This window comes from Zootoca vivipara, chromosome 6 (genome assembly GCF_963506605.1).
Source record: "Zootoca vivipara chromosome 6, rZooViv1.1, whole genome shotgun sequence".
Taxonomy (NCBI): domain Eukaryota; kingdom Metazoa; phylum Chordata; class Lepidosauria; order Squamata; family Lacertidae; genus Zootoca; species Zootoca vivipara.
In genome coordinates, this window is record NC_083281.1 from 11,110,452 (window position 1) to 11,123,260 (window position 12,809).

Genomic DNA, 12,809 nt, shown 5'->3' on the forward strand with positions numbered 1-12,809 from the left:
CACCAAGTTGGGCCCAATGCTGAAAAGGCCCTGGCCCCAGTAGAGGCCAACCTAGCTACCTTATGGCTAGGGATCTCCAGAGTATTGTTGTTTGTGGACCTTAAGGTCCTCCGCAGGGCATACCAGGAGAGGCGGTCCCGAAGGTATGAGGGTCCTAAGACGCATAGGGCTTTAAAGGTAAAAACCAGCACCTTAAACCTGATCCTGTACTCCACCGGGAGCCAGTGCAGCTGGTAAAACGCTGGATGAATGTGATCCCGCAGCAAGGACCCCGTGAGGAGCCTTGCTGCGGCATTCTGCACCCGCTGGAGTTTCTGGGTCAGCTTCAAGGGGAGCCCCGCATAGAGAGAGTTACAGTAATCAAGCCTGGAGGTGACCGTCGCATGGATCACTGTGGCCAGAACAGGGTGAGAGAGGTAAGGGACCAACTGCTTAATAGGGCGGAGATGGAAAAAATGCCACCTTAGCTGTGGCTGCAACCTGCGCCTCCATGGAAAGGGAGGCGTCGAAGGTTACACCCAAACTCTTGACAGAAGGCGCTGGCACTAATTGAGCCCCTAACTGAGCCCCTCTCATCCCTTGACATGCTGTCAAGTCAGATGTCTCCCCCCATTCTCTGTTATGCATCTGGTTATCCCTCCCTGAATGTGAAGGAACAAACTGATGCACAAGGTTTTCCAAACTTCCTAACTTGCCACCTGTCACTCCAAAGTGTACAGCCACAACAACCATTCAAAAGCATTAGAATAATGCAAACACACACACCCCTCTTAAAAAACCAACATTAGGTTACCGTTGACGTAGAGGCTGTATCTTTCCATGCTGTAGGGCCCCATCTTGCTGAAGTTGTCCGTCTGGTTGACGATCTCATGGTACACCTTCACTCGGTCAAAGGAGGTCGTGGTGGAGTCATTGCGGTAAGTGCAGACGGCGTCCATTCCGGTTTCATCCCCGTCTCTCACCAGTCTGGGAAAAGAGAGTGAGAATTTGGGGTGCAGGACTCTCCACAAAGGTGGAAAACAGAGGCGGGAGGAAGTCAGTCTTGCCAGAGTGAGAAATGACCAGAGGGTGTATTTCCCCGCACTTGAGGAAGGCTTACCTGAGCTGAGTCACTTTGCATCCCAAGAATGCCTGGCCAAGGCCGCTGTTGTGGAGAATTCTTCCAAACTGAAGAAGGAAGGAAACATTGAATTGGTGAAATCACCAGGATCACCCACAACACATCCCATGCCAGTCTCACAAGTAGATGGGAATCAGACTTACCAGCACGGTGAGCGCTTTCTCCGTAGCGTTGAAAGCCTTGGAGTTGGGAGTTCCCATTTCTGGCTTGTATCTGAGGTTGGTTATGGTACAGTTGAGGGTGAAGTGTTGAAGTGCTGGGATTGGGGTTGGCGTTTGTGTTGGCGTTGGCCGAGTGGCTGCAAGTGGAAGAGAAGGACACATGGCAGTGCTCAGAGGAACATGGTGTGATGGGATTGTGACACACAGCAAAGCAATCAATGAAAGATTTTCATACTGAGGCTCTTCCGCTGAGTCACGGCCATTACTGAAGGAGCGTCTCCACCCCCATCGTTCAGCCCGGACACTGAGGTCCAGCTCCGAGGGCCTTCTGGCGGTTCCCTCACTGCGAGAAGCCAAGTTGCAGGGAACCAGGCAGAGGGCCTTCTTGGTAGTGGCGCCCGCCCTGTGGAACGCCCTCCCATTAGATGTCAAAGAGAAAAACAGCTACCAGATTTTTAGAAGACATCTGAAGGCAGCCCTGTTTAGAGAGGCTTTTAATCTTTAATCGATTATTTTATTTTTCTGTTGGAAGCCCCCCAGAGTGGCTGGGGAAACCCAGCCACATGGGCGGGGTATAAATAAATAATAATTATTATTATTATTATTACTGACACCCTCAATTTACTCGTTCCCTTGAGTTTGTCATGAGGAGCACAATTTTTCATATTTTTATTTTATTGGGCTTTATAAACGAGAATAATGTTATTCAAACAAGTATAGCAAGTATTCTCATGTCGTTTGTATATCACAAAATACCATAATAAATGTGGGGAAATATCTACAACATATGGACACAATTTAAGGATAATGATATGGTTCTTACTTGATGAAACAGGAGCTTCATGATAACCTAGGACAAAGGAAGAGATGCTGGTTTATGAATGGACTAAGACTATGGGTGTTTCAGTTGTAGCACTTGAAAAGATAATGGATTTGATCCAGACTCCCCCTGAGTGGAACCCTCCTTGCGGGAGCCTCCCCATTATCCACACCAAATTTCCTTCTGCCCATGAAGCCAGAACTCTCAGTTCTGGAGTGAGAGGCCTCATCTCTCAGGAAATTATGGACACAACAAGAAAAACGAGCTCAGAGGACAGTCTAATTCTGTACTATGACACAAACCCCACAGGGAGATAATTAGGAAACACCTGGTTACCATTGACGTAGAGGCTGTATCTTTCCATCTTGTAGGGACCCATCTTGGTGAAACCGTTGGTCTGGTTGACGATTTCATGGTACACCTTCACCCGGTCAAAGGCGGGCGTGGTGGAGTCATTGCGGTAAGTGCAGACGGCATCCATTCCGGTTTCATCCCCATTACTCACAGGTCTGGGAGGAAAGAGAGAAAGGTTGAGCAGAATTATGAGCAGTTGGAATGGTTGTGTGAGACAGGATCATGTGTGTCTGTTCAAGGGATGATCAGAGCTAAAAGGTTCCTGTGTTTCGAGGATGGCTGACCTGAGCTGAGTCACTTTGCACCCCACATACGCCGGGCCAATACTGCTCTTGCGGAGCATTCTTCCCAGCTGAAAAATAAAGGAGGCACTGAGTACGTCAAACCAATAGGATCATGGCAAGCCACTCTCACAAGTGGGCAGGAATTTGACTTACCAGAGTGGTGAGAGCTTTCTCTGTAGCGTTGAAGGCCTTTGAATTGGGCGTCCCCATTTCTGGGTTATACTTGAGGTTGGTTACAGTCCAGTTGACGGTGAAGGGTTCAACTGCCGGGGTTGGGGTTGGTGTCAGGGCTGGTGGAGGGGCTACAACAGGAAAGGAAATAAATGTATCAGGCAGAGGCTAGCAGCTCGCTGCATGGTGTGACTGATCAAAATAACAACAAATCAATTTATATGAGTTCACACCGATGGTCTTCCATTGACATATCACCAACACTATTTCTGTAATGATCTCTAGCAGACAAGCAAGCTCTGGTAAGAAGTAATTGACCCTCTGGCAGTTTTTATGCAGGTTTATTTACAAAAGGCTCATCCCGAGCCCGGCATCTCGCCTGCTTGCAATTACATTTGTTGGTCAGTCTGAAGTTTTGCTCCTTCCACAACAGGAAGGACGCCAGACTCCCGCCTTTCCCCTCCTGCCCTTCTGTTGCTTTTTTATTTCACCCAAATGCCTGGAATTGGGACTGAGAGGCTGACCTTCCCCCTCCTCCTCACTCTCACTCAACCCAGACTCAGACCACTGTTTATCTGCTGATTGCCTAGCAATGTTTGGCTGCCTTCCCAATTCTTCCTCTCCTTGAGAGCTAATAGGGTCCTCTCCAAAAAGGGGACTCAAACTGCCCTCTCACGATTCTGACAAGCAGTTCTAATTTGCAGAGTCAGTCCCTAGTTCAATCTCTGAGTCTAACCCATCCCCTGCGCTCAGGGGGCCACTTTCCTGACAATTGCCTTCATATTACTCTTTTCCCTCAGTTTCATGAAAGGTCCATGAAGGGCTTTAAGATGTTGGATTTTTAAAAGCAAACTTACTTGATTCAACTGGGACTTCATTATAACCTGGAGGAAAAGAAGATGCAGAGGTTTATGAATGAGGCAAAGCAGTGGTGTTTCAGATGGAGATTCTGGCAAAAAATATACAGTGGTACCTCTACTTACGAATTTAATGCGTTCCGAACACACATTTGTAAGTCAAAAAAATTTGTAAGTCGAATCCCATAGGAATGCATTGGGAGAAAAAATTTGTAAGTTGAAGCAACCCTATCTAAAAATCGTAAGTAGAAAAAATCCTATCTAAACCGCATCCAATATGGCGGATGGAGCTCCATTTGTAAGTAGAAAAATTCGTAAGTAGAGTTATTCGTAAGTAGAGGTACCACTGTAACTGGTTGCATCCAGAATTCCCTTGCGTGGTGTACTGCTCGGACCGGGGGCGGGGGAAGTCTCCAATCTCTCTCCCTGCCAATCATCTTTGTGGGGATTAGGAAAGCTTCTTGAACATGGGCTACGTGGTGCAGTAATAGGGGCAGCACCAGGAAGGAGGCGTCCTTCTCAGTGGTTGATGACCTCTTCCATTATCTATCTCGGCAGCCCATTCAGCTTCCTTCAGCCCATAGAGTTTGAAACCCCCTGTTTGAAAGCATGTCATTCGGGAGATGGAACCCTCATCTCTCTGAAAACATTAGATCGGATGAGAAGATGGGACCCTCAGGACTACCTGGCTGTAACTACGACACAAACCACACAGAGGGGTAATCTATGTACATGAAATCTTTAAGAAACACTAGGTTACCGTTGACGTAGAGGCTGTATCTTTCCATGCTGTAGGGCCCCATCTTGCTGAAGTTGTCCGTCTGGTTGACGATTTCGTGGTACACCTTCACTCGGTCAAAGGCGGGACTGGTGGAGTCATTGTGGTAAGTGCAGACGGCGTCCATTCCGGTTTCATCCCCGTCTCCCACCAGTCTGGGAAAAGAGAGAGAGAATTTGGGATGCAGGCCTCTCCACAAAGGTGGAAAACAGAGGCGGGAGGAAGTCAGTCTTGCCAGAGTGAGAAATGACCAGAGGGTATATTTCCCCGCACTTGAGGAAGGCTTACCTGAGCTGAGTCACTTTGCATCCCAAGAATGCCTGGCCAATGCCACTGTTGTGAAGAATTCTTCCAAACTGAAGAAGGAAGGAAACATTGAATTGGTGAAATCACCAGGATCACTCACAACACATCCCATGCCAGTCTCACAAGTAGATGGGAATCAGACTTACCAGCACGGTGAGCGCTCTCTCCGTAGCGTTGAAAGCCTTTGAGTTGGGAGTTCCCATTTCTGGCTTGTATCTGAGGTTGGTCACGGTACAGTTGAGGGTGAAGTGTTGAAGTGCTGGGATTGGGGTTGGCGTTTGTGTTGGCGTTGGCCGAGTGGCTGCAAGTGGAAGAGAAGGACGCATGGCAGTGCTCAGAGGAACATGGTGTGATGGGATTGTGACACACAGCAAAGCAATCAATGAAAGATTTTCATACTGAGGCTCTTCCACTGAGTCACGGCCATTACTGAAGGAGCGTCTCCACCCCCCATCGTTCAGCCCGGACACTGAGGTCCAGCTCCGAGGGCCTTCTGGCGGTTCCCTCACTGCGAGAAGCCAAGTTGCAGGGAACCAGGCAGAGGGCCTTCTTGGTAGTGGCGCCCGCCCTGTGGAACGCCCTCCCATTAGATGTCAAAGAGAAAAACAGCTACCAGATTTTTAGAAGACATCTGAAGGCAGCCCTGTTTAGAGAGGCTTTTAATCTTTAATCGATTATTTTATTTTTCTGTTGGAAGCCCCCCAGAGTGGCTGGGGAAACCCAGCCACATGGGCGGGGTATAAATAAATAATAATAATAATAATTATTATTATTATTATTATTATTATTACTGACACCCTCATTTTACTCGTTCCCTTGAGTTTGTCATGAGGAGCACAATTTTTTATATTTTTATTTTATTGAGCTTTATAAACAAGCATAATGTTATACAAACAAGCATAGCAAGTATTCTCATGTCGTTTGTATATCACAAAACACCATAATAAATGTGGGGAAATATCTACAACATATGGACACAATTTAAGGATAATGATATGGTTCTTACTTGATGAAACAGGAACTTCATGATAACCTAGGACAAAGGAAGACATGCTGGTTTATGAATGGACTAAGAATATGGTGTTTCAGTTGTAGACACTCAAAAAGGGTTCAATCCAGACTTCCCCTGAGCATAAGCCTCCTCAGGGGAGGATCCCCATTATCCACACCAAATTTCCTTCTGCCCATGAAGCCTGAACTCTCAGTTCTGGAGTGAGAGGCCTCATCTCTCAGGAAATTATGGACACAACAAGAAAACTGAGCTCAGAGGACAGTCTAATTCTGTACTATGACACAAACCCCACAGGGAGATAATTAGGAAACACCTGGTTACCATTGACGTAGAGGCTGTATCTTTCCAGCTTGTAGGGACCCATATCAGTGAAACCGTTGGTCTGGTTGACGATTTCATGGTACACCTTCACCCGGTCAAAGGCGGGCGTGGTGGAGTCGTTGCGGTAAGTGCAGACAGCATCCATTCCGGTTTCATCCCCGTTACTCACAGGTCTGGGAGGAAAGAGAGAAAGGTTGAGCAGAATTATGAGCAGTTGGAATGGTTGTGTGAGACAGGATCATGTGTGTCTGTTCAAGGGATGATCAGAGCTAAAAGGTTCCTGTGTTTCGAGGATGGCTGACCTGAGCTGAGTCACTTTGCACCCCACATACGCCGGGCCAATACTGCTTTTGCGGAGCATTCTTCCCAGCTGAAAAATAAAGGAGGCACTGAGTACGTCAAACCAACAGGATCATGGCAAGCCACTCTCACAACTGGGCAGGAATTTGACTTACCAGCGTGGTGAGAGCTTTCTCTGTAGCGTTGAAGGCCTTTGAATTGGGCATCCCCATTTCTGGGTTATACTTGAGGTTGGTTACAGTCCAGTTGACGGTGAAGGGTTCAACTGCCGGGGTTGGGGTTGGTGTCAGGGCTGGTGGAGGGGCTACAACAGGAAAGGAAATAAATGTATCAGGCAGAGGCTAGCAGCTCGCTGCATGGTGTGACTGATCAAAATAACAACCAATCAATTTATATGTGTTCACCCTGAAGCTCTTCCATTGACATATGGCCAACACTATTGCCTTCCTATAATTCCTTTCCGTGAGTTCGGTGAAAGGGACATTAAGGGCTTTAAGATGTAGGATTATTAAAAGCAAACTTACTTGATTCACCTGGGACTTCATGATAACCTAGGACAAAGAAAGACAGGCTGCTTTATGAATGGACCAAGACAGCTGTGTTTCAGTTGTAGAAACTTGAAAAGGGTTCTATCTAGACTTTCTCTGAGCATACTCCTCCTCAGGGGAGGCTCCCCCCTCTCCATGCCCCATTCCCAAATTTCCTTCTGCCTATGAAACAAGAAATGCCCATTTAGAGAGCTCTCAGTTCGGACGTGAGATGCCTCATCTCTCCATAGCTGCCAAGTTCTCCCTTTTTTAAAGGGAAATTCCCTTATGCTGAATAGGCTTCCTCGCGAGAAAAGGGAAAACTTGGCAGCTATGCATCTCTCAGGAAATCATGGACACAAGAAGAAAACTGAGCTCATCGGACGGTCTATTCCGGGCATCCCCAAACTGCGGCCCTCCAGATGCTCTGGCCTACAACTCCCATGATCCCTAGCTAACAGGACCAGTGGTTGGGGAAGATGGGAAATGTAGTCCAAAACATCTGGAGGGCCGAACTTTGGGGATGCCTGGTCTATTCCATTACACAAACCACAGACAGAATTAATCTATGCACAATGAAGCGCCTAAGAATCTCCTGGCTACCGTTGACATGGAGGCTGTATCTTTCCATTTTGTAGGGACCCATCTCGGTGAAGCCGTTGGTCTGGTTTACAATTTCATGGTACACCTTCACCCGGTCAAAGGCTGGCGTGGTGGAGTCATTGCGGTAAATGCAGACAGCATCCATTCCAGTTTCATCCCCGTTTCTCACTGGTCTGGGAGGAGAGAGAAAGAATTTCAGGTGTAAGACAGACCACAAAGGTGGACAAGAGAGGAGAGACAAAGTCACTGTTGCCTGAGTGAGTAATGTCCAGAGGATATCTGTATCCACATTGGAGGAAGGCTTACCTCAGTTGAGTCACTTCACATTGCACGAACGCTGGGCCAATGCTGCTGTTGCGAAGAAGTCTTCCAAACTGAAGAAGAAAAGAAACACTTGATTGGTGAAATCAACAGGCTCACTCACACCTCATTGCATGCCATTCTCACAAGTGAGAACCAAGAACAGAGCAACACGTGGCCAATTACAAATGAACAATATATATATATATATATATATATATATATATATATATATATATATATATATATATAACATATGTAATGTCAAACAAGACTAGAATATATAATATAATATAATGCACATGAAAACAATTCCAATAGGTCTCTGGAGGTCCCTGTCGATATGAATGGAACCAAATGGCAGAAAGTCATTTTGTGTGTGTGTGTGTTTTTTTTTTTACTCGTACCTTTTTCAGGGTTACGAGTGTTAAAATCTGAGTTGGATTTAAGTTGAATGTATGAGTTTAAGTTTCAAGTCATATTATTATTTGATTTTGTATTATATTTTATTTTGTATGTTATTATTTCAAGTGTGTGTATGTGCTTACGTGTGTGTTTGTATTAATCTGAATTTCAATGAAGTTTATTTTTAAAAAATAAAAAAGTCATTCAGTAAGAAACAAGCTGAAAAGCTTTGTATAGCAAAGTTCCAAAGTACAGTAATCAGCAAACTTGTCATATTCCAAAGTTCCAAAGTAACTGAAGTATTCAATGAACTAGTCGGACAGTGTTTCCGGAATGTTGCACAGTTTCGTGAGAACTTCTTCAGCGCAGAAGCAGAAAATTGATGTATTTCATAAACACATCCATAATATGAGTAGTAGGGTGATGACTTTTTTACAACCTTATTTCCCTGTATCATAATCTGATGAGCTTTCCTTAAAGATTAGATAAAATCTTACTGTCAAAGAGATTTGATAAAAAAAACCTCACGCACAAAATGATTTAAAAAAATTTATCAGTTTTTTGACCATTTTTGAGGTCACTGTAAGCAGATATAAAATTGAACCCAAGCTTTAGAGTCACATATATACAACATTATATAGGGCCATCAAACACACAAGGAAGCTTTTTTAAGCTGCAGTAACAGTATAGACGCCGCTAGAGGACGATGTTTTGCTACCTCTCCTGTAGGTTCTTTTCCCAGCATGCCCGGCAGGGTCTGCTGGCTGAGTTTTGAGGTCCCAAAAAGGGGCTTTTACCTTGCGCAGGTGTGACATTTGTATAGCCTATGTTGCTAAGAACACTCCCCATTGTGGAATGTGGTGTTGTGTCCAAATTTGATATGAAATATATATAGAACTAGTGTATTTCAGCCCGTTTAATAACGGGCGCTAGAACATCCTGGGGTTCGGAGAAGCGCTTGTGCAGCGCTTCTCCGAACCCTGGGACCTGTCCTTGCTGTCGGCGGCAGGGGGACAGGAACGGAGGAGGAGAAAGCGCTGCGTTCTCCTCCTCCATTCCTCTCCTGCAGCCGCCGACAGGAAGAAGACATCCCTGGGACCTGTCCTTGCTGTCGGCGGCAGGGGGACAGGAACGGAGGAGGAGAAAGCGCTGCGTTCTCCTCCTCCATTCCTCTCCCCCAGCCGCCGACAGGAAGGACGCGCACACTCTTTCCCCCCCCTGCCTCCTCCAACCGCCGCTCCTCACGGCCAGGGAGGGTTGTGAGGAGGCCTTCGCCGGCCTCCACCCTCGCTGACGTGCCCTGCAGTGAGGCGGTGTCCGGCGGGAGCGGCGGTTGGAGGAGGCAGGGGGGGGAGAGTGCGTGTGCGCAGTCTCTGCTGTCCAATCCCTGTATCCCTGGGGCACATTCGCAGTACCCCAGGGACACACGGGACAGCTTGGACGCAGGGACAACTTGCACATTATTATATAGGATTGTTAATACAATTTTATGAAATGGTAAAACGGCATACAAAAAAATTAAAAACGGTTTGTGTGTAACCTTTTTAAATATTTCAATGGAATATACTTCGTTTTAGTCATTAACAGGCTAAAGTTCATTCATTTGTGCTACAGGAAATAATTTTTGAGGGGGGAAAATGAAAAAGTCATCACCCTAATGGGTAGATTTGCAGAACAGTGTTCATAGACTCATGTAATCACAGAATCAGACTTACCAACATAGTGAGCGCTTTCTCTGTAGCGTTGAAGGTCTTTGAGTTGGGAGTTCCCATTTCTGGCTTGTATCTGAGGTTGATTACGGTACAGTTGACGGTGAAGTGTTCAAACACTGGGGTCGGGGTTGGTGTTTGTGTTGGTGCTTGCAAAGTGGCTGGAACAGGAGGAGAAAGATATGTACTAGGGCCAAGAGATTGATAGCAGCATTAAACGATTATTATATCCAAGCCATTAAAGGGTGCTCATATTGACACTAGTTCACTGATGTATTGCCAACAGTTTTAACATCTTGAGTCTCATCCCTGACTAGGTTGTAAGAGACCATAGTACCACAGCAACGTAGGTGGTAATAACTTGCTTCAAGAGGGGCTTCATTATAACCTAGAAAAGGACAAGAGGTGTGATGTGTTAGAATTTAAATGTAGTTCTACTTACTTGTTTCAGGAGGGTCTTCATGATAACCTACAGAAAAGGAAGAGACGGTAGTTTGAGAAGCTCTCAATATATTGATGTTTAAAATATGGAGGGTATTTTTCTGGGGCAGGGGAATTGTTATGCCCTCCTGTATTTGGAAGATGCACTACACAGAAGCAGTGAGACACATCCTGCACATATTATGACACAATCATGTCCGTCACACGATAACCACCTCAAGAAGCTTAGGACACTTCCATGACTTGGGGAGGCCTCCTGGGCAGAGGACAAAAACCTCATAGCGTTATCCCTGCACCCAGATTGGCACAGCAACTCAAGCAGCACAAAACCATATGAAAATACCCCAGCATTCAGTTCGCAAGAAAGGGTGCAAATATCTCTGCAAACATTGATGAAGGCTGGGCTTGGGGGAGGGGGGACTGCACAGAACACACACGGACAATCTATGCACATCGAGGGCTCCACAACTTCTTTACCATTGACGTAGAGGCTGTATCTTTCCACCTCGTAGGGCCACATTTTGCTGAAGTTGTCCGTCTGGTTGACGATTTCATGGTACACCTTCACTCGGTCAAAAGCGGGACTGGTGGAGTCATTGCGGTAAGTGCAGATGGCGTCCATTCCGGTTTCATCCCCGTTCTTCACTGGTCTAGGAGGACAAAAAGAGAGGGAGATCTGTCAGGATGCAGAACGGACCACAAGGGAAGAAAGGATGGATTCCCACTAGCCAAGGTGTGTTCCCATAGATGGAAGACTTACCTGAGTTGAGTCACTTTGCACCCCAGATATGCAGGGCCAATGCTGCTGTTGCTGAGGAATTTGCCAAGCTGAAAGAGGAATGAGACATGACATCAAAAGAAGAGCATCGTCTACACCTCATCACAAGCCTTTCTCACAAGCCATTGGAATCAGACTTACCACTGTGGTGAGTGCTCTTCCCGTTGCATTGAATATTTTTGAATTGGGTCGTCCCATCTCTTCCCTGTACTTGAGGTTGGTGACGGTGAAATTGACGGTGAATTGTTCAACCACTGGAATTGGGGTTGTCGTTTGGGCTGGCGTGGGCAGAGTGGCTAGAACAGAGGGGGGAATAAATGAATGTCTATGCCACTCCTCCTTGCCCAAGGGCCCCCAGGATGGAAAAAGGAGAGAAAAGCCAAGGAAGCAATATCCAGAATGCAATAACTAAAATGAAGGCCACCAGACACGCTGCTTTCACAATCTATTTCCCCTCATTAAAGGATAGAAATATTGTGAATGTAGGCAGGAGGTCCATCACATAGTGAGACTGATAACTCTAAGCAACGAATCACTTGAATGAAAGAATCTTCCTTTTGGTACTCTTCCACTCTTGCATTGTCAACATCAGCTCCTCCAATTGTTGTGTGTGTGTGTGTGTGTGTGTGTGTGTGTGTGTGTGTGTGTGTGTGTTAGAATTTAAATGTGGTTCTACTTACTTGTTTCAGGAGGGTCTTCATGATAACCTACAGAAAAGGAAGAGACAGTCATTTGAGAAGCTCTCAATATATTGATGATTTAAATAAGGAGGTTTGTTCTGTTGCAGGGGAACTCTGATGTTCTCCTGTATTTGGAAGATGCACTATGCAGAGGCACATATTATGACACAATCATGTCTGTCACATGACAACCACCTCATGAAGCTTAGGACACTTCCATGACTTGGGGAGGCCTCCTGGGCAGAGGACAAAAACCTCATAGCATCATCCCGGCACCCAGATTGGCACAGCAACTCAAGCAGCACAAAACCATATGAAAATACCCCAGCATTCAGTTTGCAAGAAAGGGTCCAAATATCTCTGTAAACATTGATGGAGGCTGGGCATGGGGGAGAGGGGACTGCACAAAACACACACGGACAATCTATGCACATCAAAGGCTCCACAACTTCTTTACCATTGACGTAGAGGCTGTATCTTTCCACCTTGTAGGGCCCCATTTCACTGAAGTTGTCCATCTGGTTGACGATTTCGTGGTACACCTTCACTCGGTCAAAGTGGGGACTGGTGGAGTCATCGCGGTAAGTGCAGATGGCGTCCATTCCAGTTTCATCCCCGTTCTTCACTGGTCTAGGAGGACAAAGAGAGAGAGATCATTCAGGATGCAAAATGGACCACAAGGGGCAGGAGGATGGACTCCCACTAGCCAAGGTGTGGCAGGACCAGCAAAGAAATGGTCTCCCATTGGAAGAAGACTTACCTCAGTTGAGTCACTTTGCACCCCAGATACGCAGGGCCAATGCTGCTGTTGCTGAGGAATTTGCCAAGCTAAGAGAGGAATGAGAGACGATGTCAAAAGAAGAGCATCGTCTACACCTCATC

General features: G+C 46.3%; 1 protein-coding gene across 4 annotated transcripts in view; it reads right to left on the reverse strand.

Moving 5' to 3' along the window:
• MUC16 (mucin 16, cell surface associated) overlaps positions 1-12,809 on the reverse strand; it is a 159,290-nt gene that overhangs the window by 37,934 nt on the left and 108,547 nt on the right. For 3 of the 4 annotated variants that reach the window (XM_060275410.1, XM_060275411.1, XM_060275412.1), the window contains 26 exons: positions 12,688-12,755; positions 12,385-12,557; positions 11,928-11,954; positions 11,389-11,543; positions 11,230-11,297; positions 10,947-11,119; positions 10,471-10,497; positions 10,035-10,189; positions 7,921-7,988; positions 7,615-7,787; positions 7,009-7,035; positions 6,640-6,788; positions 6,487-6,554; positions 6,185-6,357; positions 5,858-5,884; positions 4,998-5,152; positions 4,834-4,901; positions 4,528-4,700; positions 3,768-3,794; positions 2,893-3,041; positions 2,740-2,807; positions 2,438-2,610; positions 2,105-2,131; positions 1,264-1,418; positions 1,100-1,167; positions 794-966 (listed from right to left, as the gene is read on the reverse strand). In XM_060275410.1, the coding sequence (XP_060131393.1) occupies positions 794-966; positions 1,100-1,167; positions 1,264-1,418; positions 2,105-2,131; positions 2,438-2,610; positions 2,740-2,807; positions 2,893-3,041; positions 3,768-3,794; positions 4,528-4,700; positions 4,834-4,901; positions 4,998-5,152; positions 5,858-5,884; positions 6,185-6,357; positions 6,487-6,554; positions 6,640-6,788; positions 7,009-7,035; positions 7,615-7,787; positions 7,921-7,988; positions 10,035-10,189; positions 10,471-10,497; positions 10,947-11,119; positions 11,230-11,297; positions 11,389-11,543; positions 11,928-11,954; positions 12,385-12,557; positions 12,688-12,755 (2,767 nt within the window). The remainder of the gene's footprint in view (positions 1-793; positions 967-1,099; positions 1,168-1,263; positions 1,419-2,104; positions 2,132-2,437; positions 2,611-2,739; positions 2,808-2,892; positions 3,042-3,767; positions 3,795-4,527; positions 4,701-4,833; positions 4,902-4,997; positions 5,153-5,857; positions 5,885-6,184; positions 6,358-6,486; positions 6,555-6,639; positions 6,789-7,008; positions 7,036-7,614; positions 7,788-7,920; positions 7,989-10,034; positions 10,190-10,470; positions 10,498-10,946; positions 11,120-11,229; positions 11,298-11,388; positions 11,544-11,927; positions 11,955-12,384; positions 12,558-12,687; positions 12,756-12,809) is intronic. The other variant, XM_060275413.1, reaches the window with a different exon arrangement.